At 39.5% G+C, this 26,731-nt stretch overlaps 1 protein-coding gene across 2 annotated transcripts in view; it reads right to left on the reverse strand.

Annotated features, from left to right (window-relative positions):
- Positions 1 to 1,850: 1,850 nt before the first annotated feature.
- Slc36a4 (solute carrier family 36 member 4) overlaps positions 1,851 to 26,731 on the reverse strand; it is a 49,964-nt gene continuing 25,083 nt past the window's right edge. For both annotated transcript variants that reach the window (XM_048345623.1, XM_048345624.1), the window contains 5 exons: positions 21,508 to 21,735; positions 19,680 to 19,778; positions 17,220 to 17,389; positions 10,154 to 10,323; positions 1,851 to 4,948 (listed from right to left, as the gene is read on the reverse strand). In XM_048345623.1, the coding sequence (XP_048201580.1) occupies positions 4,641 to 4,948; positions 10,154 to 10,323; positions 17,220 to 17,389; positions 19,680 to 19,778; positions 21,508 to 21,735 (975 nt within the window). In that variant the 3' untranslated portion in view covers positions 1,851 to 4,640. The remainder of the gene's footprint in view (positions 4,949 to 10,153; positions 10,324 to 17,219; positions 17,390 to 19,679; positions 19,779 to 21,507; positions 21,736 to 26,731) is intronic.

Here is a 26,731-nt window from a genome sequence, read left to right on the forward strand (position 1 = left end):
TGAACCTCCCTGTAATTCTTTCCATGGATGGATCTCCAGTTTCTGTGGTTTGGGGTGGGACCGGGGTGCTGAGGCATCCTCAAACCTTTCCCTGGTAAGTTAAATCATGAACATGGAATCTGCAGATGGTTGTTTCTGACTCATGCTTTCATAATTAGTCTACTTCTCTTATATCTAAATGGTACCAACTTCAAACATGACAAACAATTGTAAATATCGATTTCAATGTTACTATGAGATTTTATACTAATGACATTTCTAATCTAGACATCTGTCAAGTCATTTGACCTTTTAAAACACATAGTCAAAATCCAACTGCAAGCAAAATAATTACATTTTATTAAAAATTCAGAAGTTACAGTACTTTAAGACAACTTTTGTCATATTTCTTTACAAAAAAAGGACTTGACTCAAGCTCAATGACATTTTATAACAAAATCATTCTTAAAACCCATAAAACCCACAGCTCATTCATTCAGGACATAAACATGTATTTTCCTATTACCAAGAAAATTCCAATACAATTTATTTTTGTTGTTTTTTTCCCAAGACATCCTTCTACTTCGAATGTAAATGATAAATTAGTGTTTATATCCTGTGTGTGAATGTACTTATGTGCTAACAACAACTGGCCAATTCTAATAGGAAACCAGAAGGATCACAGTGATTTACTTCACTTATTGTGGGGCAGTAAATACTATTATGTTCCACAATTAGGGATATTTTCTTATATCCTAGGTAAAAACCAGCCAGACTGAGCATGGCACACAACCTAATAAGTGCTAGTGCCAAATAAATACTAACCATTACAGTCAACTAGTATTAGCAAGCACTCTGCTATAATTTGGCAATACATTTCTCAAATTTTCTTATGAAATGAAAGCTAGGTGAGCCTAAATCATCAAAATAACTCATTTTTTTTCATCTAGGTACAGTGGCACATATCTGTAATTTCAGCTACTAGGAGATAGAGGCAAAGAAAATCATGACTTTGAGTTCAGCCCAGCCACAAGTCAGTGGCCTAGTGGCAAGAGTGCCTGCCTCGGATACACAAGGCCCTAGGTTCGATTCCCCAGCACCACATATACAGAAAATGGCCAGAAGCAGCGCTGTGGCTCAAGTGGCAGAGTGCTAGCCTTGAGCGGGAAGAAGCCAGGTACAGTGCTCAGGCCCTGAGTCCAAGGCCCAGGACTGGCAAAAAAAAAAAAAAAAATACAGGTCAAGGGCAGTGGCTCCCATGTATAATCCAGCTACTTGAAAGATGAGGTTGAAACATCATGGTTTGAGACCAGACAAGGCAAAATAAAATGAGACCCACCTCAACAAATAGGTATAGCAGCACACATCTATAACCCCAGATATGTGAGAGGTATGGGTAGGAGAGATGGTGGTCCAAGGCCAGCCCAGTGAGGGAGAAGGGGTGTGAAGCTCAAGAGGGAGGACACTGGCCTAACACATTCAAGGACCTAGGTTTATCCCTAGTATCACACAAAATAAAACTTTAAAAAAATAAAACAATTAAAAATGCTTAATGCTTAACAAGAAAAAACAATGTTTTGTGAAAATGGTATGTTGTACATATAACTACTAAATTGAAACCCCTTTCTATAACTATTTGAAAATAATTTTTAAATTACTTAAAAAACATAAGCCAGGCACTGATGACTCACACCTGTAATTCCAGCTACTTAGGAGACTGAGATCTGAGAATTGTGGTTCAAAACCAGCCCAGAGAGGAAAGCCCATGAGACTTATATACAATAAATCACCAAAAACCTAGAAATGGAGTTGTGGCTCAAGGAGTAGAACACTAGCTCTGGGTGGTGGGGGGGGGGGGGAAGCTCAGGGACAGCGCTTAGGCCGTGAGTTCAAACCCCAGGACCAGTACAAATTTGTTTTTTTACATCCAAATTATCAATGCTATTATTTTAACCAAATTATTTTATTCCCCAACAGACTAATACACACTGGCCACTGGCATGAAATTATCTGACTACTTCGATAACTCTATTCTGTCTGTTCCCTTTTAAGTGAGGAGAGAGCAGTGAGATGCCAGGTGTCATCATGTATGCTACCACTGCACACTCCTCAGGTGTTGTACTGACACTGCGGGCAGAGAAGCAGCAGCTAAAAATGGCCAGGTCTCTGCCCCCCCTCCCCCAGCTCAGAATGGCACTGACATGGAACTGTCAGTTGACAGAATTTTGAGAAGCAAATATTATGAAAATGCTAAGCAAACACAAACCGGTCAGGAAACGTCTAACACAAATACTATCATAAACTGCCTCTAATTGTCTGCTGTCCAAGACAGTATCAGAACTGGTTTTAACAAGTCCACTGCAAAGAGCTAAAACATAATGTGGCATTTGCTAGCACGGCACTTGTTCTCTGTTAAAACACGCAGTAACCTGGTCTCTGATGGATAAAAATTCCCTCAAAGCCTTGCCACGTGGGGGAAAGATCTGGTGTTTGATAGGTGGACAATGGTGCTGGCCTTCTCCTGGAGAAGAGGGAGCATAGCTACCTTGGAGTGCCTGGTTCTCAGCCCTCAGGCAGGACCTCCACCGTGGCAGCAGAAGCCACAGAAGCCACAACTTCCAAGCAGAACAGAGCAGATAGGAAACTTGATGGATACAATCACTCACTTCTCCAGACCCCAAAGTAAAAGCAACATGTGCACGAGTAGAAATACCTTCTCCAAACATTCTTAGCAAATGGTATCACTCATTAAAACTAAGTATCAGAGAAAAGTATCTGATATTCAATTGTCCTACAGTAAGAGTGCAGTTAGACTCTGCATCTAAATAGTTTCTGGTTAGTAATTCACACTCTGAAGAACAGACCATCTAGACAGTCTACAGCTAGATGCTGACACAGCACCTCACTGCCTGTGGAAGCCTGGCTGATGACAAGGCTCAAGACTTGATTGTGCTGAACTTAAATTGTATGTACTACTAGATCAACTATCCAAGATGTCACCAAACTTGGCTTAATTCCATAAGGAAATAAATAACAGGCCAAAGCACAAAGGTGACTTGAACACACAGACATACGAAGGCAGCTGACAAAAACGAAATACTTCCATTAAATAATCATTTTAATTCATTTCATAACATTATAAAATTTTAAAACATGTAGCTTATTCTTAGATTCCAGACTACATAACATTTAGGTCACGTTTAAAGAAGATCAGCTTGTCCACATCTTTTAGTGGAACTACAGATGCAATGTTACAGATTTGATATAAAAGTATGAGACAGTTAATATGTAATGTTGATGTTTTTAAAAATGTTTTAATTCTTATGAATCTGTACCAAAATAAAGCTTCTGATAGATTTTTAGGCTCATACCTGATGACCAATTAATGATGTAAGCAAAAAAATAGTTGAATAAGTTAATATTTATATACAAAAATAGAGGATATATACAATGAGCTTAATGGTATTTCCATGGTATTACACATTACCAGGATGAATAAAAAGTTCAAATTCTAAAGTGTGAATTACAAACATCAGGAGATGATCTTATTCTATGCTTCAGACTTAGTAGTTTTCATGTGCTCCATCCAATGGGATTTCTGTGCCAGATAATAATGCACTTGGAAGCCAAGGATGGACAAAAGTTTCTCCGTAGGATGCTAGAGTGCCTCAATGCTGATTAGAGAACTTTCTGCTGTTTCTATTTTTCATTTAATAGTTCTCTTACCCTGCACGCTCAGATCAAGGAGACTGAGATAGGGAAAGCCCTAAGGCTGGAAGGAGTGCACAAATCCTCCGTTTTATCATAGCATCTACTTTCTGCCATTGGGGAAAGTGGTCCCTACAATCCACAAAAAGGGAAGGAGCACAGGGCAGTTGAGGCCTGAGTGTGGTGGCTGGGATGTGTGCTGATGGCTGGAATGTGTGCCAGCATGCTGCTCTCCTACATTTACACTGTGAGGCTGCAAGGCAGGATTCTGAGAGGTTTCATTAAACAGACTAAATATTAAAATTAAACAGAGCACAATCTGTATTAGTGGATGCAATATGAAAAATGAAAAAATTGTGACTTCAGAGTAAGTTGCTAGACCTTCCTGGGCCTCCATTTCCTCCAATGATAAATAAGGGATTTGTATTGGACAAATATTAAAGGCCCTTTCGAGCGTGCCTGAAACACCAAATCAAAATTTTGCTCTGTGCTTCTTGATTAGTGTGCAAACTGTCTACTGCTACAATGCAGCAGAATAATTCGGTTGGAGGCTTTCTGAATCTGATACTGCAGGGCCAATCCACATACTGGTCACCCAAGAGAAGTATAATCAATGTATGACACATTACATTACAGAGAAAGTATTCTCTACTGTTCCCAGGATGGTCTGGAGAAACATTTGTTTACACACACATATGTATGTGTATATACCTGTGCCCTTATCTAATTCCCCTTTGTTCAACAACCCATTGTAGTTAATTTTTTCAGTTTGAAAAATTAATTTTAAAAATGCATGGCTATTGTATAAACCAAGACTCTGTCACCACTTACTGTTCCTATGAAATAAGTGTTTGGTGCTATTGTAAAACACATGGCAATGCACTTTACTGGTTCTTCCTTTTAATCATTTTCAGAGCTGAGGTAAGAGTAGAAGACTCATTTCTCTGACTCCACTACTTCAAACCTGGTGTAAAGCAAATTGAACTCAAATTCAGAGAGGGACTCTGTGGATTTCCAGCTATAATTGTGGGAGTAGGATAAATAATTTCTTCAACAGTTACATATGTACCTAATAAGAAGCCCACGACACCCGTGAATGCTATGGAAATATTTTTTAGGACCATCCATATGTTGTAATGTTCCTTTGAGAATGTGAAGATTTCAACAAGTGGTGGCAGGATGAGGGCCAGTGTGCTGCTGCTCACAGCCCCCACAAAGGAGATCACAATGTCCAAGCGAGGAATGAGGATGGCCCCTGCACCTGGAAGAGAAAGAGGCAGACTTGCTGAGTTTAAATATTTGGCACTTGCATGAAAATTAAATGCAGAACTGTTCAGGAAGTAATTAATGGAAGCAGATAATAACCCTTGCTCCTGGGAAAATCGGACAGGCTTTGCTCCCAGCTAAGGAAGACCACAAAGAAACTTAAGCAGTGTGATATTTCCAGGACTTTCACCTTGAACAAAGTTTCTCAAGTGAAAAGCCTGTCCTTTTTGTGCTGTATATTAAGTATGGATGATTTGTTTCCAAAGCATTTGCATTACTCTGCTTGCCATACAAGACATCTTAGAAGACACAAAACAAGGTGGTTCAGTATCTATACCAGGACAGCGACATGAATCCTCACAGTAGAATCCCAAACTATCCATATTAAAAAGGGCACTGGGAGGGCTGGGGATATAGCCTAGTGGCAAGAGTGCCTGCCTTGGATACACGAGGCCCTAGGTTCGATTCCCCAGCACCACATATGCAGAAAACGGCCAGAAGCGGCGCTGTGGCTCAAGTGGCAGAGTGCTAGCCTTGAGCGGGAAGAAGCCAGGGACAGTGCTCAGGCCCTGAGTTCAAGGCCCAGGACTGGCCAAAAAAAAAAAAAGGGGCACTGGGTCCCATTAGGGACCTCTCCCCAGGGCCTGGCCTCCTTCCCCTGCCCCACACCTCCTCCAGCTACCTGGGAACCATCACTGGGACAGAGCCCACCCCTGCACCAGGGAACCACAAATCCCAGAAATCCTGGAGCTGCACATAGCCAGGACAAGCCTGGGAAAACAACACCAGGCCCTGGACCCACCCCATACCAGGAAAGCCTGCTGACCACAGTGCTATCTCCAACCCTGCCCGAGTCACAGTCAGAGCCAACTTCCCACCCTGAACTAAGGCTGAGGCTGGCTGGGGCTTAGAGGAGGGCCACAGGCCACTGGGGGAAACCAAGGGATGTCAGGCCTGTAGAAACTGCATCAAGGGTAGCTCCGGAGGGAAGAGCTCCTTTTTGTGTATCTTTCTTCTCACCTTCATTTTTTAGAGCCCATGAATCTCCCAGTTGAATGTTCTGGAATTATTAATCTGATGGTTTGAGATATATAATATATAACTGTTGTTGTTTGTTATACATACACATACAATATCCTATTCTCCATACTGCCTTTCTCTGTTCAAAAGCAGAGGTATAATTAGGAGTGTGTCAGCAATTGCCTTAGGCTTTTTAGAGTAGATAGCATTAAGCCCAGGGTGTTTGACCCAGTTTCTCTCTACTCTACTTCCTTCTTCAGTGTAGAATGCAAGGTTTGTCTTCCTCATTTGTAGCCACCATTGTACTCACTCCCAGTTCTCTCTTCCTCCATGAACTTATACCTCTCACATATATCTCTAGAAAATGACCCTTCTCCATCCTCACCTTACCTTACCACCTCAATACCGAAGGACACATTTTAACAATTCAGCTCCATGCCACAAATAAACTCTACATCTTCACTCAAGGGTCCCTGCACGGCCTGAGCTGAGACGTGAATCTCCACAAAGGAACTGAACACCACTGCCTCATCCACCAAGAATGAAACTTACAACTATCAAGACACACAGAAACCTCACAGAAAGCCTAGTGAGAGACAATGTAGAGGCTAAGCAGTAGACTAGAGAGAAATTGCTACTATGGCAGACTAATTAATAAAGGAGAGGCAGTGTGTGCAGCAGAGGCCTCAGAGGAACTGTGGAGACAGAGGTGTGTATGTGTGTGTGTGTGTGTGTGTATGTGTGTGTTCTAAAAAATACTCATATAATAAGGTAGGCAACAACAACAACAACAAAAACAATAGGCAGAAGCAACAGTGGAGAAGTTCCACCGTGAGTGCAGAGACCAGACAGCAGGAGCTCCATGGGACCCAGGCGCTAAGGATGTGGAGAGCCACTGCCAACAAATGATCGCCACACCCCAGCCTGGAAAATCCCTCAGCATCACGAGACACACACACAAACAATCCAGGACCAGTAAGTTCCCCATTGCCCCCACCATCCCAAATGGGAGATCATCAGCTCTGGCAGAGACCGAAAACCTGACCTAGAGCTCATCACAAGGGGACAAAGAAACTAGAGCTCCCTCCCTACCCCTTACTGCCCTGAGGGAACAAAAGAGCCCTATATCTGGTGGGTCTAAGACCCTACAGCTCCTGGAAGAACACAGGAGCTAGTAGTGGGTGGAGCAATTCCCAACAAAGTGGCCAGGGGACACATTAGGCCAGTGTCTCCCAAAGCCTCAGCTGGGGAGCCTGAATCTGCGTGCACCAGTGCCCCCCCCACCCCCAGCAGGGACCTAGATACTGGTAGACATTTGACCTCCACCTGAGGCACCCTGGTTTGCATGGACTTTTTGAACAACAGCAGCAGGCTAGCTGGTGTGCAATACCAGCCCAGCACGATCACCTGGGCCTGAGCACACGACCCCACCCCCCCCCACACACACACACAGCAGAGGTGCAGAGAGGCAGTGGGCACCTACCACTCCCAGATCAAGGACCTCAACATCAGACCTGAATCCTTGAAACTACTGAAGGACAAAGTAGGAGAGATGTTAGAACTTATAGGCACAGGTAAGAACTTCCTGAACAGAGTCCCAGGGGCACAACAGATAGGGAAGAGTCTCGACAAATGGGACTACTACAAAATAAAAAGTTTCTGCACAGCTAAAGACATAGCCACCAAACTAGAAAGACAAAGGATCTTCACCAACACAGCAACAAAGGCCTAATATCTGTCATCTACAGAGAACTCAAAAACTAACCCCCTCCAAACCCAGTAAACCAATTATTAAATGGGCAAAGGAGCTAAAGAGAGACTTCACAAGAGAAGATATAAAAATGGCAAAGAAATATATGAGGAAATGTTCAACATCCCTGGCAGTAAAGGAAATACAAATAAAAACAACCCTGAGATACCACCTCACTCCAGTTAGAATGGCCTATACTCTGAACTCAGGCAACAACAAATGCTGGAAGGGGTGTGGGGAAAGAGGAACCCTTCTCCATTGTTGGTGGGAGTGAAAATTAGTACAACCACTTTGGAGAACAGTATGGAGGTTCCTCAAAAAGCTCAGCATAGACATACCCTATGATCCATCCATACCACTCCTAGGCATCTATCCTGAACAACAGGTCTCAGGATATCATAAAGACATCTGTACATCCATGTTTATCGCTGCACAATTCACAATAGCCAAAATATGGAAACAACCCAGATGCCCCACTACAGATGAATGGACACAAAAAATGTGGTACCTATACACAATGGAATACTACATAGCAACTAGAAATGATGAAATATTTGTATTCGCAGGGAAATGGTCACAATGTGAACAAATAATGTTGAGCGAGACAAGCCTAGAACACAGAGAACAAAGGGGCATGACCTCCTTGATATATGACTGTTAGGGTGGGAGGGTGGTCAGTAGAGACCAGGTCTTCAAAACAACAAACTTCTTGTCAAATGGTATTTCCACAGGTTTGGGTCAGTAACCTTACATTATGTATCTAAAACCAAACAACTACTAAACATAAAAAGGTTTAAAATAGACCTACCAGTGGATCACAATAGCTCAACAGCTATGTGCACATGATCATATAAGATGAGGATAAGCAAAAAGAACTCCAAGAGAAGGACACAAGAGAATTCTATTGTTGTTGTTACGTTTAATGTTCTAGGTGAATTTCCTTTGGCGTACCCTACGTGGTTACTGTATATGATTTTGGTACACTGGATATTGTACATATGTGTACCTGATCTAAGGAAGGGAAAGAAAAATGAGGGTATAAGGTATCACAAGAAATGTACTCACTGCCTTATTATGTAACTATACCTCTTTTGCACAACATCTTGTCAACAAAATTTAATTAATAAAATTAAAACAACAACAACAAAAAATATCAGCCAGTGTGCTCTAATACAAACAGTGCAGCCACACTAATGTGTAATTCCATTTTAGCTTTTGGTCTACTGGTTTCTTGTTAATTTTCAGTTTATGAGGTACTAAAAATGCCTCTCCATTTCCTTTACCTATGACTTCTCAGGCTTTTCCACTGAATTTCTCACAGGAACTGAAGTTATTATTTTCCATTTGTATTCAAATTATCATGAAAGCTAAAGCTGTTATAAATGTTTTGAAATTATAAATCTAACTTTGTACCTAGGACAGAAGCCAAATAACCTTTTACAAATATAATAACTGATCCTGAAGAAACTGATACTCTAAAGGAGAAATATTTATAAAGTAGAGGCTCTGTTTAAAAGATGCTTTTCTCTAGGCAATGTAAAGCCTAACCTCAAACACAATGATGACCTTTCAAGTTTCCTCAACCACAGTCACTCCGAGTTGCCAGAGAAACATGACAGAGCCTTGCCAGCCAAACCATTTTCCTGTTGGAATCCAGCCTTCCCCATTGATACTTTTAGTAATCTGAGCTATCACTAATAAGTCAGGGAAACTACCATTGTTGGAATCCTATGTGGAATACTTTGTGAATTTGGTATTTCTATATTAAATTTCTATATACCTAACACTTTTGTGCATGAATTCATGCATGTGCCATTATTGAGGCTAGAAATTAGGGCCAGGGCACTGTGTTTTAGCTTTGCTGCTCAATCCTGCTGCTCTACCACTTGTACCACAGCCCTATTTTGTGCTTTTTAGTGGTTCATTGAAGGTAAGTATCTCATGAATTTTCTTGCCTGGGCTGACTTCAAATGATCCTTATGTCGCAGCTTCCTGATTATAGGCAGTAGTCACCAGCACCAAGCTCTAGCAAACACTTTTATACCACATAGTTTAATTTTAGTGAGACAGGGCCATCTCTAAACATAGAAACAAAGGGTATTGCTCCCAAAATAGCCTGACAAGTTTGATTTGATTGTGTTACCAGTGGAGGAAGAAGAGAATATATATATATATATATATATATATATATATATATATTAGGTTGGTCAGCACATAAATACCTCAAGTGTACAAAAAGAGCTTCCTCACTACAAATATTCACTACACCCTTATTATAAAAAGTATCAATATATCCTGGGTCATCCACAGATGGCTGGATGCATAAGTGTTTTTAAATTATTGAAAGAATGAAATTTCATGTTAAAAAAATTTCATGTTAAGAAATGCAATCGAAAATTTAGTATGATATAAATGTATAGTGATACTTACAAGTAATACTAACCAAGAAGGATCTTATCCCAAACTCACAGATTTTCTTCCACTTGGCATGAAATGTAGATGTGACTCCAGGGATAATAATCTCTGCTGGAACATAGAACTGAATTGAATACGTCACAAAAATGCCAAAGGAATACAGGATTTTCACCAATTGATACAACCTGTTGAAGAAAAATAAGAAATCAGTCTTTCTTAATATGAGGCTACCTTTCCTCTTATGAATAAGAAATCCAGAACACAAACTTAGGATAGAATATACTAGGTTAAAAAAATAGATGAAAATGCTAACTGACCTTTCACTAATGAAATTTGTAGATGATATACAGATAGCTCACAAGCCTGGCACACAAATGTTTGTAACAAATTGTTGGAAAGATGTTTTTGTTTTGCCCATCCTGGGGTCTGAACTCAGGGCCTGAACACTGTCCCTGGCTTCTTTTTGCTCAAGGCTAGCACTCTACCACTTGAGCCACAGTGCCACTTCTGGCTTTTTCTATATATGTGGTGCTGAGGAATCGAACCCAGGGCTTCATGTATACGAGGCAAGTACTCTACTACTAGGCCATATTCCCAGCCTTGTTAGAAAGATTTTAATTGGCACTAAGCCAATGTTCTAAGATGAGAGCTAGCCCTACAAAGAACTAATGTTGCCTCACCTTTCTTTTTAAGGATGTAGCATACCTTTATGTCTTTGACATCCTGAATCATAATCTCAGTGATCTATGTATAGAAAAAAAAAAACTTCCTATTAAACTCTGAATTATAGTTTTCCTTGCTTGAAAACCATTTAGGGCGTGTCTTTTTTTTTTTTTTTTGGCCAGTCCTGGGCCTTGGACTCAGGGCCTGAGCACTGTCCCTGGCTTCCTTTTGCTCAAGGCTAGCACTCTGCCACTTGAGCCATAGCGCCACTTCTGGCCGTTTTCTGTATATGTGGTGCTGGGGAATCGAACCCAGGGCCACTAGGCCATATCCCCAGCCCAAGGGCGTGTCTTTAAGTTGCAGAAATATCATGCAACTTAAGTCCATCTGAAATGGTTTCATTTTGCAAAGCTCTTTAAATTACACATACACGTGTTAGAAATAGAAGGGTTGGGTTACTATCTTATCTAAATATCACTTTGTGGCTCAGTATTTCAAAACTGCACAGTAATTTTCCATTCCATAAATATCTTCAGATTTCTTTTTTTCTTTTTTTTTCTAGTCCTGGGCCTTGATCTCAGGGCCTGAGCACTGTCCCTTGCTTCTTTTTTCTCAAGGCTAGCACTTGAGCCACAGTGCCACTTCTGGCCATTATCTATATATGTGGTGCTAGGGAATTGAACCCAGGGTTTCATGTATACGAGTCAAGCACTCTTGCCACTAGGCCATGTTCCCAGCCCCCTTCAGATTTCTTTTACTGTTGTCTATGTACTTCTTGTATGATTTATGCATGCATATTTAGAGAATACAGGGATATAGTGCAGTAACATTTTATAGTGAACCATTGTTTATGATTTTTAGATTCCACCTTGTTGACAGCCCCCATACAAACAGTAGCATGAAAACTGAATGCAGATGGCTCACACCTGTAATCCTAGCTACTCAGACCTGAGGATCCCAGTCAGAAGCAAGCAGTCTGCAGATATCAGGGCAGGAAAGTCCGGGAGACTCTTATTTTCAGTTAACCTCCAAAGAAAGCTGGAAGTAGAGATGTGGCTCAGGTGGTAGAGCACTAGCTGTGAGCACAAAAGGTCAGGGACAACACAGAGGCCCTGAGTTCAAGACCCAGTATTGACACCCCCCCACGCCCCCCCCCCGCATACACACACAACCTTAGCATGAATTTCTTTTTTTTTTGGCCAGTCCTGGGGCTTGGACTCAGGGCCTAAGCACTGTCCCTGGCTTCTTTTTGCTCAAGGCACTCTGCCACTTGAGCCACAGCGCCGCTTCTGGCCGTTTTCTGTATATGTGGTGCTGGGGAATTGAACCCAGGGCCTCATGTATACGAGGCAAGCACTCTTGGCACTAGGCCATATCCCCAGCCCCCCTTAGCATGAATTTCTTGAGAACGTTTTACCAATTTTCTTTGTCTTCCAAAAGCCAATTTTTAAATATTGAAAATAACATAGAAAATGTAGACTCATAAGACTCAGAAGAACATTACACAATTTATTGCCTTCAATTACTAATAAGATGTTCTAATTTTAATATTTTCCAACAATCACAAGAAATGCCCTGATGTCCCTCCTGTACAAAAGTTTTGTAAGGAACAAACCATGGAGTCTGTGTTGTAGCACCAGGGGCCATGATTACATGCATGCTCTTTCAGCAGAATGTCACTGACAGTCATAATCCTACCACTAAAAGTTCTATTTTCCTACCTACAAGCTCCCACAAGTGTGTGTGTGTGTGTGTGTGTGTGTGTGTGTGCATGTGCCTAGAGGTTAGCGTAGGCCTTTGTGCAAAGTAGGTAGTAATTGCTCTACCACGTGAGCGATGCTACTGCCCTTTCGTTTGTATTTTGAGATAGGGTATTACTAACACTCTGTGGAGCTGGCCTAAAACTTTTGATCCTCCTACCTTTTAACAAGGTAGATTTCAGGTATCACTTTGAGTTCTATGCACTGGGAAAAATGTTTTTATTTAGGAGCAAATGCTATCATTTCAAAAGGCTATAAAGTATTCCACTTTCAGTAAACTGGCTAATTACATGATAAGCTTTGCTGCTGTACTAAGACATCAGAAACAGTAAAGATTTTGCTTGTTCTGCAGCCAAGCAAGAAGGAATAAGTTTCCTCTGGTTACATATTCATCACAGTAAGAAGAAATAAGGCTGCTGGAAACAGACTTGAAAATAGGACACATAGCATAACTAGGAATGAAGAAGTCCCTAGGGCTAGCAATAATAAATCTTAATTTTAAAATTAGGCATTTCTCAGCTTGAGGCTTAAAAGTTACATAAAATAATCAAGTCATTGAAAATATGTAAAATAACCAGGAGACTGCTTCATAATAGTCTGCAGCTGCAGAGTATTGTGGAGAATTAAATGACCATCCTCACTTATCATTAATTTAGAAGAATAGCACTGTTTTTTCTAATTATTTTTACTTACCTGTTTTGATACAGTTTAGAATAAAACTGTATTATGCTTATAGCTTATTAATATAAAACTGAAGTTATGTAGGCTAAAATATCCTTATTATTAATAGTACTTAATAATATTAGTTGCATGCAATCACCATTATTTGTTGCTATGTAGACTAAAAACAAGAAACAAAATGTCTTGGTCTTTTATTGATACACCTACAACTCATCAACCACAGTCAGCAGGGGCTCACACCTGAACTCATAGCTCTTCAGGAGGCTGACATTTGAGAATTGTGGTTCAAAGCCAACCTAGGCAGAAAAAAATTAGGAGATTCCTATCTCTAATTAACTAGGAAAAAAAAAGTGAAGGTATGGCTCAAGTAGTAGAATGCCAGCCTTCAGCCAGAAAGAAGCTGAACAAGACTTCAAGGCACGTAGTTCAAGCCCCAGTAAGTAGCAGCACTTAAAAAAAAAAAAATCAATTTCTTACTTCTTTGCTGTTGCAGGAACCCCTCCCACCCTCCCTCTCTTCCTTCCTTCCTTGTTTGGCATATATGCTTACATTGTCTCTAAAGAATTTCAAAGCCAGTGAGGTATGGTAAAATTCTTCAGCTGAGGGAGAGGGGAGGGGAGGGGAGGGGAGGGGAGGGGAGGGGAGGGGAGGGGAGGGGAGGGGAGGGGAGGGGAGGGGAGGGGCAGAGCGGAGCAAAACCTGGCCACTCAGGAGGATGACATCAAGAAGACTGACCTTTACAATAACATTTAAAAGAAGAATATTTAGGTTAAGGCCAGCTTTGGCCAAAAGTTTGCAAACTCTTATCTCCATCAATAAAAGCTAGTACAGAGACATGCTACACAAAATAACAGAAAAGCCAAAACAACAAAAGGCAAAAGAATTTTTTTTTAAATTCTTAAAATTCAGCCCCTTGATTGCTTGCAGTTAGTCATAACTTTAGTTCCCAGAATAATCAGACTCCAAGCTCTATAGCTACAAATACAGCCTCAGGCTTGGCCTCTGTTTGTTGGGGGGGGGGGGGAAGAGACAGAATTAAAACCTGAAGTCCTACTGCAAATGCAATATAAATGCCTCTGTCTCCTACTTAAAATGTTTCCTTCCCAATCGTGATCTCCACAACGAATGCCACCAGAGACCAGCAGCCACCAAAAGCTTGTCCACGAAGCCTTTCTCACTCCAGAAGTGGTATGAGTGCTGACACAATGACTACCAAAACTGACATGGTATTCTAGGCTAGCCATTTTCAAGTTCTAAGTCATAACAAATTTGTGGGTTAAGATATTCATTTTTAGTTTGTGAGTACTTCCTAATGGTATAGACTGAAACAGGGCATATCAAAAGATTTAACTTCATTTATTTTTATTTTATTTTTATGTGTGTGGGAAATTTGAACATACATAGACACATGTATACACATACATATACACTGTATTGTTCTATGCAACTTAATTCTCTTTTCATCTGTGTAATGCAGATCAAAAAGTTAAAAAGCCACTAATTGAAACCATTAAGCAGGAACAGTAATTATGACAGAAAAGGTGAGGAAATAGATCTGGTACATCTAACTTTACTATATATATATTATGTATACACACACACAGACACACAGAGAGAGAGAGAGAGAGAGAGAGAGAGAGAGAGAGAGAGAGAGAGAGAGAACCATAAAACAAAAGACAACAAATAGGACTAAAAAGGAAGGTCTTGGTTCCTGTCATGGATACACCAACACCCATGGAATACAAATACCATTCACTATTTCCTGTCCTCTTCAGAATTTGTTAGATCATTACTACTCAACAGTTAGCCTGATTTTCCACACCTTCCATCTTCCTTTGAAACTAAAAGGTACCTTCATCTTATACTCTGAACTCGGTAAGTTACTATTAGAAGCTTTGAAGCAAAACCCAAAAGATTCTATGACAGGCACTCATTCCCAGGCACAAACTCAAGACAAGACTTCACACCTCTGCTGCTAGCTTCCAGAACTGCACATTCCCTTCCCCATCCTCTCTCTGTGTCTCTTTCAAATCAATCTCACATGCTTTTCCCAGCTAAGACCCCCATGTTGCTGAGGAGTCTCTCAAGTTCAAGTCATGCCTAGTAGCATGTCAGAACCTGAAGTTGTTTGTGTAAAAGCATACTATCTACATACAACTCAATGGAACAATTCTTCAAGCCAGCCATGAAAAGGAACATATTTTGCAGCCTGTGTTACTGTGGCCATCATGAATTTATTTGCGCAGATATCTGAGAGCCAGTATTGAAGCAGGTTGTTTCCTCCTCCTGGTTATTCTCCTTGCACTCAGCCTGTGTTTTCACTGAACATAAATGCATTCCCTCCGGCGTTTGGTTGTGTGCTAGGGGTTCTAAAAGCTGTCAACTAAGTGTAGGGAAGTCCAAACTATTCAAAGATCTTTATCTTGGGGAGGGGAGAATATCTTTATGAAAACAATGCAGCTATTAGGAAGTAGAATACACAACGTGAATCTGTCGAAATAGATTACAAACCGCTGCTATGCTGAGATCTAAGGATCACAGTTCAAAGCCAGCCTGGCAGGAAAGTCCATGATATTCTGACCTCCAATCAACCAGCATAAAGATACAAGTGGAACTGTGGTTCAAGTGGCAGAGCACCAGCCTTGAGCAAAAGAAGCTCAGGGACAGTACCCAAGTCCTGAGTTCAAGCACCAGGGCCAGCACTAAAAAAGAAAAGAAAAGATGATGCTTCTCTAATCCATATTTTCCTTGAATCAATAACCCTTACAAATGCCAAGACAAGACTGTAAATCAACTTCACATCAAAAGGTCTTTACAGCTTCTCAGAACTGGCAGCCATTACTTGCCCAGGATGCCCTTGTAACAATTCTTGTCTTTCATGCTCGACTACCAAGACCTCTTGAGTTAAACACCAGAAGAGAAGGCAAGAAGCCCATTCAGAAGAGCAGCTCTGTGAGTAATCCCAGGATTACTCTACTGCAAACTTCTCCACTCTACTTCCATACAGACTTCCATAAGACTATTGTCTTAAGTTCTTAGTTGTGACTATGAACTTAACACTCCTACAACTAACTACAGAGGCCAGAAAGAATTAAGATTATCAACCAAGTCGCTCTTATCTCCACAATGGAAAGGATTTAACCAACACAAGTTCCCTAAAAGGAACTATTTCTTTCAACTTGCTTTCTCATTTTCTCAGATTCTTGTTGTTTCTCAGGATACATTTTGCAGGCTTTGACTTCTAGTTAAAGTCACTTGGGAGTGATTGATTTCTCATTCTCATCAGGAAGCCAGTCATTCCTATAGCTGCTGGTTTTCATTGCCCTGTGAGACAGTCAAGGTCTCATAGAATCTATCCCTATAGCTGAAGTACAATGAAATCAGCAGTTTAGCATTTATCAAAACTACATTCCATTTTATGGGTGAGTATTCACTAGCAATACCTTTTTTAAAGTTCCAAAGACTCACTCCTGAAGAAGGAAAACATCTTACATATTGCTTCACATAGCTTAACCATCTCCATATTAAGGGAAGTACTAAGACACAACATTTCATTATCTATGACTGCCTACTAGACTGTGAAAGACTGAGGTCCACAGTCTAAAGTTAACTGGAAAACAAAAGGAGCCAGAATATGATGGGATGTCTTATCAGAAACCCAGTGTGCTTGCCTTTTTGATAGCAAAGAGAGATGTTAGTTTTTTTTAAATTAAAGTGTGTTTATATTAAAATAATGCATTTTTTTCTTTTAGATTTGACTGGAATTTGGTACAACTTGTTTTTAAGAGCCTTTCTTAAAACATCTAACAAATATTCATAAATTCATAGATGATTTTCCTATGAGAATTATTTTAAAAATCTAGTTACTCTAATAAATCATGGTGAGGTTCTATAAGTTTAAATCTACAAATTCAAATATTGGTAAATTACATTCACAAAATACATGAACAAGAATTAATAAGCTCATCTCCACATACCACACATCCTGGGGAAGATTTAAAGTTATGCTGCCTTTGATTTCATCACGAAAACACATATATCCCAAAGTAGCCAGTGTAACATACAAAGCTGTGACAATCCCCATGCCGATATTCAAGGCCTGTGGGAAACGTTTGGATTCTTTCATCTGGTTTTCCAGAGGAAGGACCTAAAATAAAGCAGGAACACAATGCAAGTATTTCAGAATAAGAATAAGGCAGTGGCTTGTATATAGATACACATGTCTTTTCTTAAGTCTGGACGTAATCCTCCTTTTAAAACAACACATGTATTTATTGAAGTATTTTCTATGTGCTATTTTTCTATAGTACACATTGTTAAATTCTTAAGATTTGAAAAATCTGCTCTTAGCAGGTAAATCTGTCAGTTTTTTAAACAACCTTTTCATTTTAGGATAATTTTTGATTTACAAAACAGTTGGAAAGGTAACAGCTCCAATATACCCTGACACAGCTTTGCACTCTTTTAATATTTTGTTAACATGTTACATTTGTTACAACTATGAACCAACACTGGTGCATTACTAACTATAATTAAAACTTCTTTGGATTGCACTAGTTGTTCCATTAACGTCCAACCTAGAATACCACACTGCACTCGATTCTTGTCTCCTCTGCTCAGCAGTTCTTTCTCAATCTTCCCTTATTGCTCATTATCCTGACATTTGTTTCAGCCATATTAGTAAGCTGTTTTGCATACTGTCCCTCTAACTTTGGTCTATCAGGTGGTCTCCTTGTGAATAGACTGAGATGACACATTTTGGGGAAGGCACACAGGGGACGTGTACTTCTTATCCAACCTGTTTTCTTCTGTTTTGCCACTGACAAGTTCATTACAACCACTCAGGTAAGGTAGTTTTAAAAGAGAACTAGGAAATGTACTCATATCTACTAACCCACACATGCATCCATAACTGTTTCCAGCAGTATCTACTGTCTGTCAAACTGAACAAGACCAATAAATAACTTCCACTATGTAAAAAATAAATAAAACCTCTAAAGTAATAATCAAAGGCTAGTTGAAAACAATCAAGTTTTAAAAAAAGCAAACCTAATCCTCGGTGGGTTTGGACATACAATTTTATCATATAATGAAAGACACTGTGTAATAAAAATGCCAGTTATTTAGTAATGCTTAGAAATATGGTATTATGCTAAAGCCCTTAGACACCCACTTTGCTCAAGAATAGCCAGGTTCCACACAAAATCACTAGTGGAGAGCAGCAGAGCAGAGGATGTCCATCTGGAGACATGAAACTCGAATGGCATGCCAGAACGGTGCCTAGCAGCCAGCCAAAGAGAAGGGAGCACAGTAACTCTTCCCAGCCTCTGGCTGTGCTACAGCACTGCAGGTGTTTTATATATAGAATCTTCTCCATGGAAGAGACAAGACACATGAATAACTGGCTGAACTAGGGAACCAATAACTGACTTAAGAGAATTGACTCCGATGTTTCGAGCTTAAGCAAGAAGAGTAAAGGGGAAAGGACGGGGAAATGAGCAAATGAAGCTGATTTGGATGAGACATTTGAGTTGGACTTTGGAGCTGCTAAATTTAAGATGTCAGGGAAACAATACTTAACTGGAAATGTCAAATAATTGATGAGATACTAGAACTTACTAAAGACAGAAACTGAAGTCAGCAGTTTTGCCTATAATAGTAGTAACTGGAGCTGAAAATTCTCTAAAGAAAGAATTCAGAGAACAAATTTCCACGTAAAAAAGTATAAAAGCATCTCTTTGGTCTGTTTGTAGTTTGTACAGATAGATGCTGACAGTGTCAAATCATCTAGCTCTGGAATAAATTAGACATCAATATCCGATTTTCACCCTGTCAACTAATTCTAAACTCTAAATAAACTGGAAGCACCTTGAATGGAAGTATTTAAGATCTCAGCAAACTCAGGAGGCTTATCTCTTGGCATTAGTCTATTGGTTACAGTGTTGTTCAAAACAAACATGATATGTCATATATCTAAGGGAAAATTTATATTTGACTCTTACATAGCAGTAACTATTCAAATTCCCTACAAATAGTCCAGTAATACAAAATACTGCATTTGGAATGTACTTGATTATGTGGGATATAGACAATACAGAATTGATTTTTTTTTGAAACTGCATAATACTTACCTAGCAGTTTATTACATTATTCAAAATTTCAAATAGGTTTGAAAATTGCCATAACAATGTGTTTAAAAACTACTTGTAGTGCAATGTTCTTATTTATATAGGAAGAAAAACAACTAGAGGAGATGTCTATAAGCTAACTGGTTTGAGGAAGAACTACCAAGTCCTTCCTACCAAGCTGGACATCCTATTCTAGAAACAAAGCCAACTGAAACAAAACGGGAAGCATGTACCTCATGTCACTTGGCTATCTAAGTCCTAGTGTTGACTTAAAAGTTTAAAAAAAGGTAAAGAAATGCTGATTCTTACCACTCCTATGCCTTCAAAAGCAAATACAGCAGTGCCAAAAAAAAGTGGATACTTTTTCCAACCAGCCACTATTGGAAGATTGTGGGGATCCGGCATGTTCTGTAGAAAGGAAGAAAAAAATATTATTATTTATTTTAAGCCACTTAAAATGGAAATGCAAAATCATATTGTCCTGCGCATCACAGGGGCAAATATGGATGGTAAAAGTGAATATATCTTTGAATAAACCATTCAAGCATCTTCTGCTAGATGTGGCTGGGCTGCTAGGGTTTCACTGCCACAGCAGCTGTTGCCCTCATGCCCATCACAGTAAATGCTGAATATCTGTTTCCAGCTGCATGCCCCAGGTATGGCTGCCACCACAACAGGAAAGGTACAGGCATGCTTAGGTCTAAGCCAAGAGCCATATAGTCAGCTACCGCCCACCACTGGTGTCTGCATCCTCCTGACATTGCTCCTTCAGTTCTCCAGGCTACCTCTTTTCTTGAATGGCTTTCTCCCTTGGCTCTGCTACTCCATAGTGCAGGTCTCTTCTGGTTCCAGGCTTAACCACAAGTGTTAGATTTATCTCTATGTAGACTGATTCTGTGTTTGATAACATCCCTGCCTTTGTTCTAGCTTGCACAATCTACACACACACACACATACACACACACACACACACACACACACACACACACACACACGCACATCTTCAAGAGTCTAGCTTCCCAAGACTGCTTCTTCCAGACACCCTAGGCCTAGTCCCTAGTTCCACATGCTCCTGTATTCTCAGACTAACTGGGTATAGAACTCAAGGCTACAGAAAGCAGCTATACAAAGCAGCTCAAGTGTACAAGCACACAGGTAATCTGGGGGAATAGAAAGACCTGGAGTACGTTGTGTGTTATGCAATATGAAGGTAAAACATGACTAAAACCACCCGAGGCTGGTGATAAAAGGTCCCTGAAGGTCTGAGATCATTGGACATTATTAAACTAAGACTCAAGGCAAGCAGGATGATATTTCTGGGCTCCTCGTTCTCTAATGCAGGGAGTGGCATTTCCTGATCCTCTAAATCCTACACATTCAGCTAAGGGGTCATGAACCCTAGACTATGTGACTCTCTTCTTCCTGGCCCTTTACACTCTTAGGTACTGTGTGAGACAGAATAAAAAGAACTTTGGGAATTCAAAAGGGAAAAATGAAACACAAGCCCAGCAAGAGTTTGCAATGAATTGTTAATGGAGAGTGGATCAAAATTACCTTGGAAGCAATATCTTAAGTAGCCTCAGATGAAGGATAAAACAAGGATTCTCAATGTTTTTTAGGGCCATTGGACCTTTTGGAAAATAAAGTCATAAAGGTGCTTGATGGAAAAATGCACAAACACATACAGAAACACTAAATCCTACAAATATTCTAAAAATAAAGAAACTTTGAAATTTTCTGAATCTCCCAGAAATTGTTTTAAGGAAGTCAGGTAAAGAAACTCCAGACTGTGGAGACTGAAATCAGTTAAGTTGCAGCACAAAAGCAGTTACTGGCATGCAGAGAGGCAGTGAAATGAAAGTGGGTAGCAAATCAAAGTTCAGAAGTAACAGAACATTACACAGTTACAAACACTTACACACACACACACACACACACACCTTGTGAAGCTTAAAAATAGGCCTGACTACAAAGTTTGTGCTTACCATACACATTTCTAGTTAATAATAACCCTTAAAAGAAAACCAGCAGTCACTGCTCACCCACTGGAGGCCACTTATGCTGCTCATCATCACTGTTACCTTCAAAGTAAACCACAGTAAACTCACAGATGACATTTAGTTAAAAATATACTTACCCTAACAACGTATTGGTAGATTATCACAAGACTGACAGCCATAGAAATGTTGGCAAGGAATGAGAGCACAAATAGATTCTTTAGCTCTCGAATGAAGACCAAGAGAATTATAAATGGAAGAAAGCAAATCATATATATCCTTAGGTCGACGGTTTTTCTTTCACATATGCTGGATGAATTGGTACTATTCAAAACAAATGCTTTACTCTCCAGGAATCCTTCATGAATCTGTACAAGATTAAAAGGGCAAATGAATGGAGGAAATCTATGCACCAAACAAGAGAGACAGAGAATCATACTCTATATATTGTATGATAAATTCCGATGACAAGTTTTACAATAATATATTTGATTTTTTTCCAAGATACTCAGGCTTCCTGGAAATATATCAAGTATACAGGAATATATATATATATATATACACACACACACGTATATAGAGAAATAATACATGTATACATGTATATATACATATGCATGTATATAGAGAAAGAATATATATACATGTATATATAGGTAAATAATCTTCTTTGCAAGTTAATGAGAAAATAAAGTTCACTAGGAAATTATGAGGATGAATCTATTTATTTGCTTTGAAGCTTTCTAGCTATTATGCTCCTGAGTGCAGCAAAGACTCAGAAGACCTGCTCCAAAGATGGGAGCTCACAGTCAACTCCAGCTTGCCTTCCTCAATGTAGGACCCATGTGTTAATTCCCTCTCAGAAGTGTACAGCAACCAAAGTAAATACAAACTCACAGCCTAACTTCAAAATGTATACAAACTAACTGCCTATAAACTATCATCACTACCAATATATACCTACTACTATCTACTACATGGAAGTGCCTAAGCGACACAGTTATTAACTTCTACTAGAGCAAAAACTCTGCAAGATAAATCAACTTCTTAAAAATGTATTTACCCACTTCTTTAACCAAATTTTCAGATTTCAAAAGAAATATTATTATAATTACATGATTTAATCATTTACTCCGACTTACTAAAATAGGAGTTAAATTATAGGAGACTTTAAGAGAAAATCTTTAAAAACTTTCAGCCCAGGGAAATCATACTACAATTTAAAATGCCAATTTTCCCCTAAACATTGTAACCTCCTTTGAACATTATCAAGTGTCTGTATGCACACATTCTTGTGAAAATAAACCCTAATAATAAGAGCTGGTACTTTTTAAATGTTTTACATGTGTCAGGTACTGAGCTATATGTCTTATATATGTCTCCCTTAATCCTCCAAATGGCTTGGAGAAGCAAATTAGTATTCATTTCCATTTAAGCTACAGGAAACAGAAGCCTAGAAATGGAAAATGCCCATATATCAGGTCAGTGAGCAGTGGTTCTAGGTTCCAAACAGCTACATGATAACCAAGACCACACCCCAGAGATGGGGGCTCTGACCAAGCGCTCACCCAGCCTCCATTCTGACTTGCTCTCAAGACAATATTAAGAGGCCAACAAAGTACACGTTTACAACAAGACTGAGCTGTTACAGTTTATCATCATTTTAAGCAATGGTTAAGGTGACTATGAATGCACACTCAGATGGTAGGGACAGTGACTACTACATTATTCAGCTATGGAGTCACTTTGAAAGTCTAATAGATTAAGAAGTTATACCATATCTTTTACGAAAGGCAGCTCACCACTGACTTGCAATCAGCAATCAAAAATTTCCTATTTTCTTCTTTTGTATGTGTGCCAATACCAGAGCTTGAACTCAGTCCCTAGTATAACTTGCTCATGGTTGGCACTTGACTATACTTGAGCCAACCTCCAATTAACTGAGGTTAATGCTAGTTAACTTCAAATGGAGTCCCAGACTTTTTCTGCCCAGAATGGATTCAAATCATGATCCTCTGATTTCAGCCTCTGGAGTAGCTAGTATTACATGCATCAATCCACAGCCACCTGGCTTACGTTTTACTTTCTACAATTTGAAATAGAAACAAAATTGTCAGCTCATATTACTTGGCTTTTAACAAAACACTTCATTGTGGAGTCAATTTCCTCAGTAACTAAACTATTTAGAGCCAAGTATTACTTATCAAAGTATTAGCTCTGATGAAAGTAAATCTAACAAGTTTCTGGCAAAAGAACAGAGTTACATAAACAATTTTACAGAGATATTTGAGTTATCACATGCTTGGGAATTTTAAATTAATTCTATCACAGATGTCTAATGTTTTAGCATTCTTTGGTAGAAAAGTAATAAAAAACTTTATTAAAAATATAATAAAACAAAAACATAGATACATACCTAGAGCAAGAGTGAGGTAAACATTTGAGTCCTTTGGTGCCCTCTAGAGACATAGATGGCTCTCTAATAGGACTTTCTATGGTCTCACATGTTTACCAAAATGTAAAACACTGTAATAAACATTGTAAGATACAATTACTAAATTCAGTTGTTTCCATTTAGACTTCAAATTTACTAAAAATGTACTATATATTAGCATTTCAATGTCTTAGTAATTTATAAAAGTGATTACATTCTTTGGTAAATCTAAATAAAACTATGCTCCCTTACATTTGAATACTGTGTTGTATTTTACAAAGACTTTTTCACAAACCTTTTATATGCTGAGTCTCACAACAATGAGGAACAGAGGGAGATTTTGTTATCATTTCTGTTTTACCAACAGGGAAACTTCCCCAAGGTGTTAAATCTGAGAGCAGGAATTTTCCTTCCTAACAAATCTTACTCATGCTCTGGGCTAAGATACACTATCTTAGCTCTCTGAAAATTCCCAGAGTATTTTTTAATCTCTTTTTTCTTTTATTTGGCCAGTACCAAAGTTTGAATCCAAGGTCTCAAACTTGTACAATTCTCTTGAATCACTTGAACCATGCCTCCATCCCAGCTTTTTTCTGATCAAATATTTTAGACACAGAATTTCATGAATGTTTTTGTGAAGGCTGGCTTTAAAACTCAATCTTCCAGATCTCAGTCTCTTGAGTAGCTAGGATTAAGCAGGAGCCATCAGTGCCCGGCCAAAGTACCTTAAGAGTGAGACACAGGAGCTAGAATCCTAGAAGCATTACAAGAAAGCCATGTCTCAGCTACCAAGCACACCTTACAACTAAACTCCCAATTCACTGAATTAATGAAATACTGCACCCTCAATTTCATGGAGATGAAGGCACAAACAACCATACTATCTTTATTCTAGCAGAAGTAATAGGTAAAGTTTACTTAAGCAGTGGCTGTTGCTCTGTGCTGCTAGAAGCTGTAAAGGGAGACCTCTGCTTTCAGCGGTCTCTGGGCCCAGGCTGCCACAAATGGCAGACATTTTCAGACCCAGGCTGCTGCCCTGACCATGAACTGCACTGCCTGGATCATGTGTTAACTTCAAGTTCAATGATTTTTTTCTAAAGTCTCACTGTGCGCCTTTTTCCATGGTGCTTTGAGAATTCAAAAAAAACAGGCAATCTCCTCACCTGGAGAGTCAGTTCTACTTTTTTTTCTTCTGGCGGTGCTACAGTTTGAACTCAGGTCCCTGTACTTGCTAGAAAAGGGTCTTCCACCACTGAAGTCACTTGTGCTATTGATGAAGATGGCATTGATTTTGCTTTTGGGTTTTTTTTTTTATTTCATCTTGTGTGTATGTTTATCTATCTTTTGGGGGTATAAGGAGGTAAAGAGGGGCACAGATATGAAGGGATAAAAGGTGAACAAAAGCAGCACTGGTAATCAGTAGACATGATGTTGAAAATGAACTATACAACTTGTCTATGAAACTTGTAGGTGGTTCCCTTTTGGCCACATCCCCTCCAGCATTTATTATTTTTAGTTTTCTTGATAAAAGACATTCTTACTGGGGTGAAATGGAATCTCAATGTTGTTTTGATTTGCATTTCTTTTATGGCCAGTGATGTAGAGCACTTTTTCATATGTCTCTTGGCCATTCTCATTTCCTCATCAGAGAAGGATCTTTGTAAGTCTTTAGCCCACTTGTTGAGGGGCTGTTGGTTCTTTGCAGTTTTGTTTTGGAGGAATTTAATTTTTTTAGCTCTCCATATATTTTAGATATGAGGCATTTGTCTGTTGTATGGCCGGTAAAAATCTTTTCCCAATCTGTGGGCTTTCTGTTTATCTTGCGAGCTATGTCCTTTGCCCTGAAGAAGCTCTGCAGTTTGATGCAGTCCCATTTGTCCATCCTTTCTTTGATTTGTAGCATTTCTGGGTCCTTGTTAAGGAAGTTTCATCCTTTGCCAAGGAGCCCAAGTGTTTCTCCTACTCCTTCTTTTAGTGTTTTCAGGGTATCTGTTTTTATTTCGAGGTCTTTGATCCATTTGGAATTGATTTTGGTGCAGGGTGATATATAAGGATATTTTTTGTTGGTGGAAATGTAAACTGGTTCAGCCACTCTGGAAAGCGGTATGGAGATTCCTCAGAAGGCTAAACATAGAGCTCCCCTATGACCCAGGAGGCCCACTTTTGGGCATCTACCCAAAATACCACAAACAAGAACACATTAAAGCCACCAGCACAACAATGTTCATCACAGCACAATTTGTCAGAGCTAAAATATGGGACCACCCCAGATGCCCCTCAGTAGATGAATGGATCAGGAAAATGTGGTACATATACACAATGGAATTTTATGCCTCTATCAGAAAGAATGACATTAACCCATTCGTAAAGAAATGGAAGGACTTGGAAAAAATTATACTAAGTGAAGTGAGCCAGACCCAAAGAAACACGGACTCTATGGTCTCCCTCATAGGGAATAATCAGCACAGGTTTAGGCTAGTCACAACAGAGGATCACAAGAGCCTAATAGCTATGCCTTTGTGAATGCATAAGATGATGCTAAGTGAAATGAATTCCATGTTATGAAAATGACTGATATATCACTGTTGTAATTACTTTCAATATGCCATGTGAAACTGTAGCTTCTATTGTTGATGATCCTCTTGTATCCCTTCCTGTGGTTGTACCCACACTATCACTGTATCTCATCTGAGTACACTGGATACTGTATATACTGGTATTAGAAGTAGGGAAGTGAAAGGGAATATCAAAATCGAGAGACAAAGGATAAAAAGACAAAGGACTCCAAAAGCAATACTTGCAAAACCATTTGGTGTAAATCAACTGAACAAATCATGGGGGGAAAGGGAGAGAGGGAGGGGGGAGGGTGAAATGAGGGAGGAGGTAACAAACAGTGCAAGAAATGTACTCAAGGCCTAATGTATGAAACT

The sequence above is a fragment of the Perognathus longimembris genome, chromosome 4 (genome assembly GCF_023159225.1).
Source record: "Perognathus longimembris pacificus isolate PPM17 chromosome 4, ASM2315922v1, whole genome shotgun sequence".
NCBI classification, from domain to species: domain Eukaryota; kingdom Metazoa; phylum Chordata; class Mammalia; order Rodentia; family Heteromyidae; genus Perognathus; species Perognathus longimembris.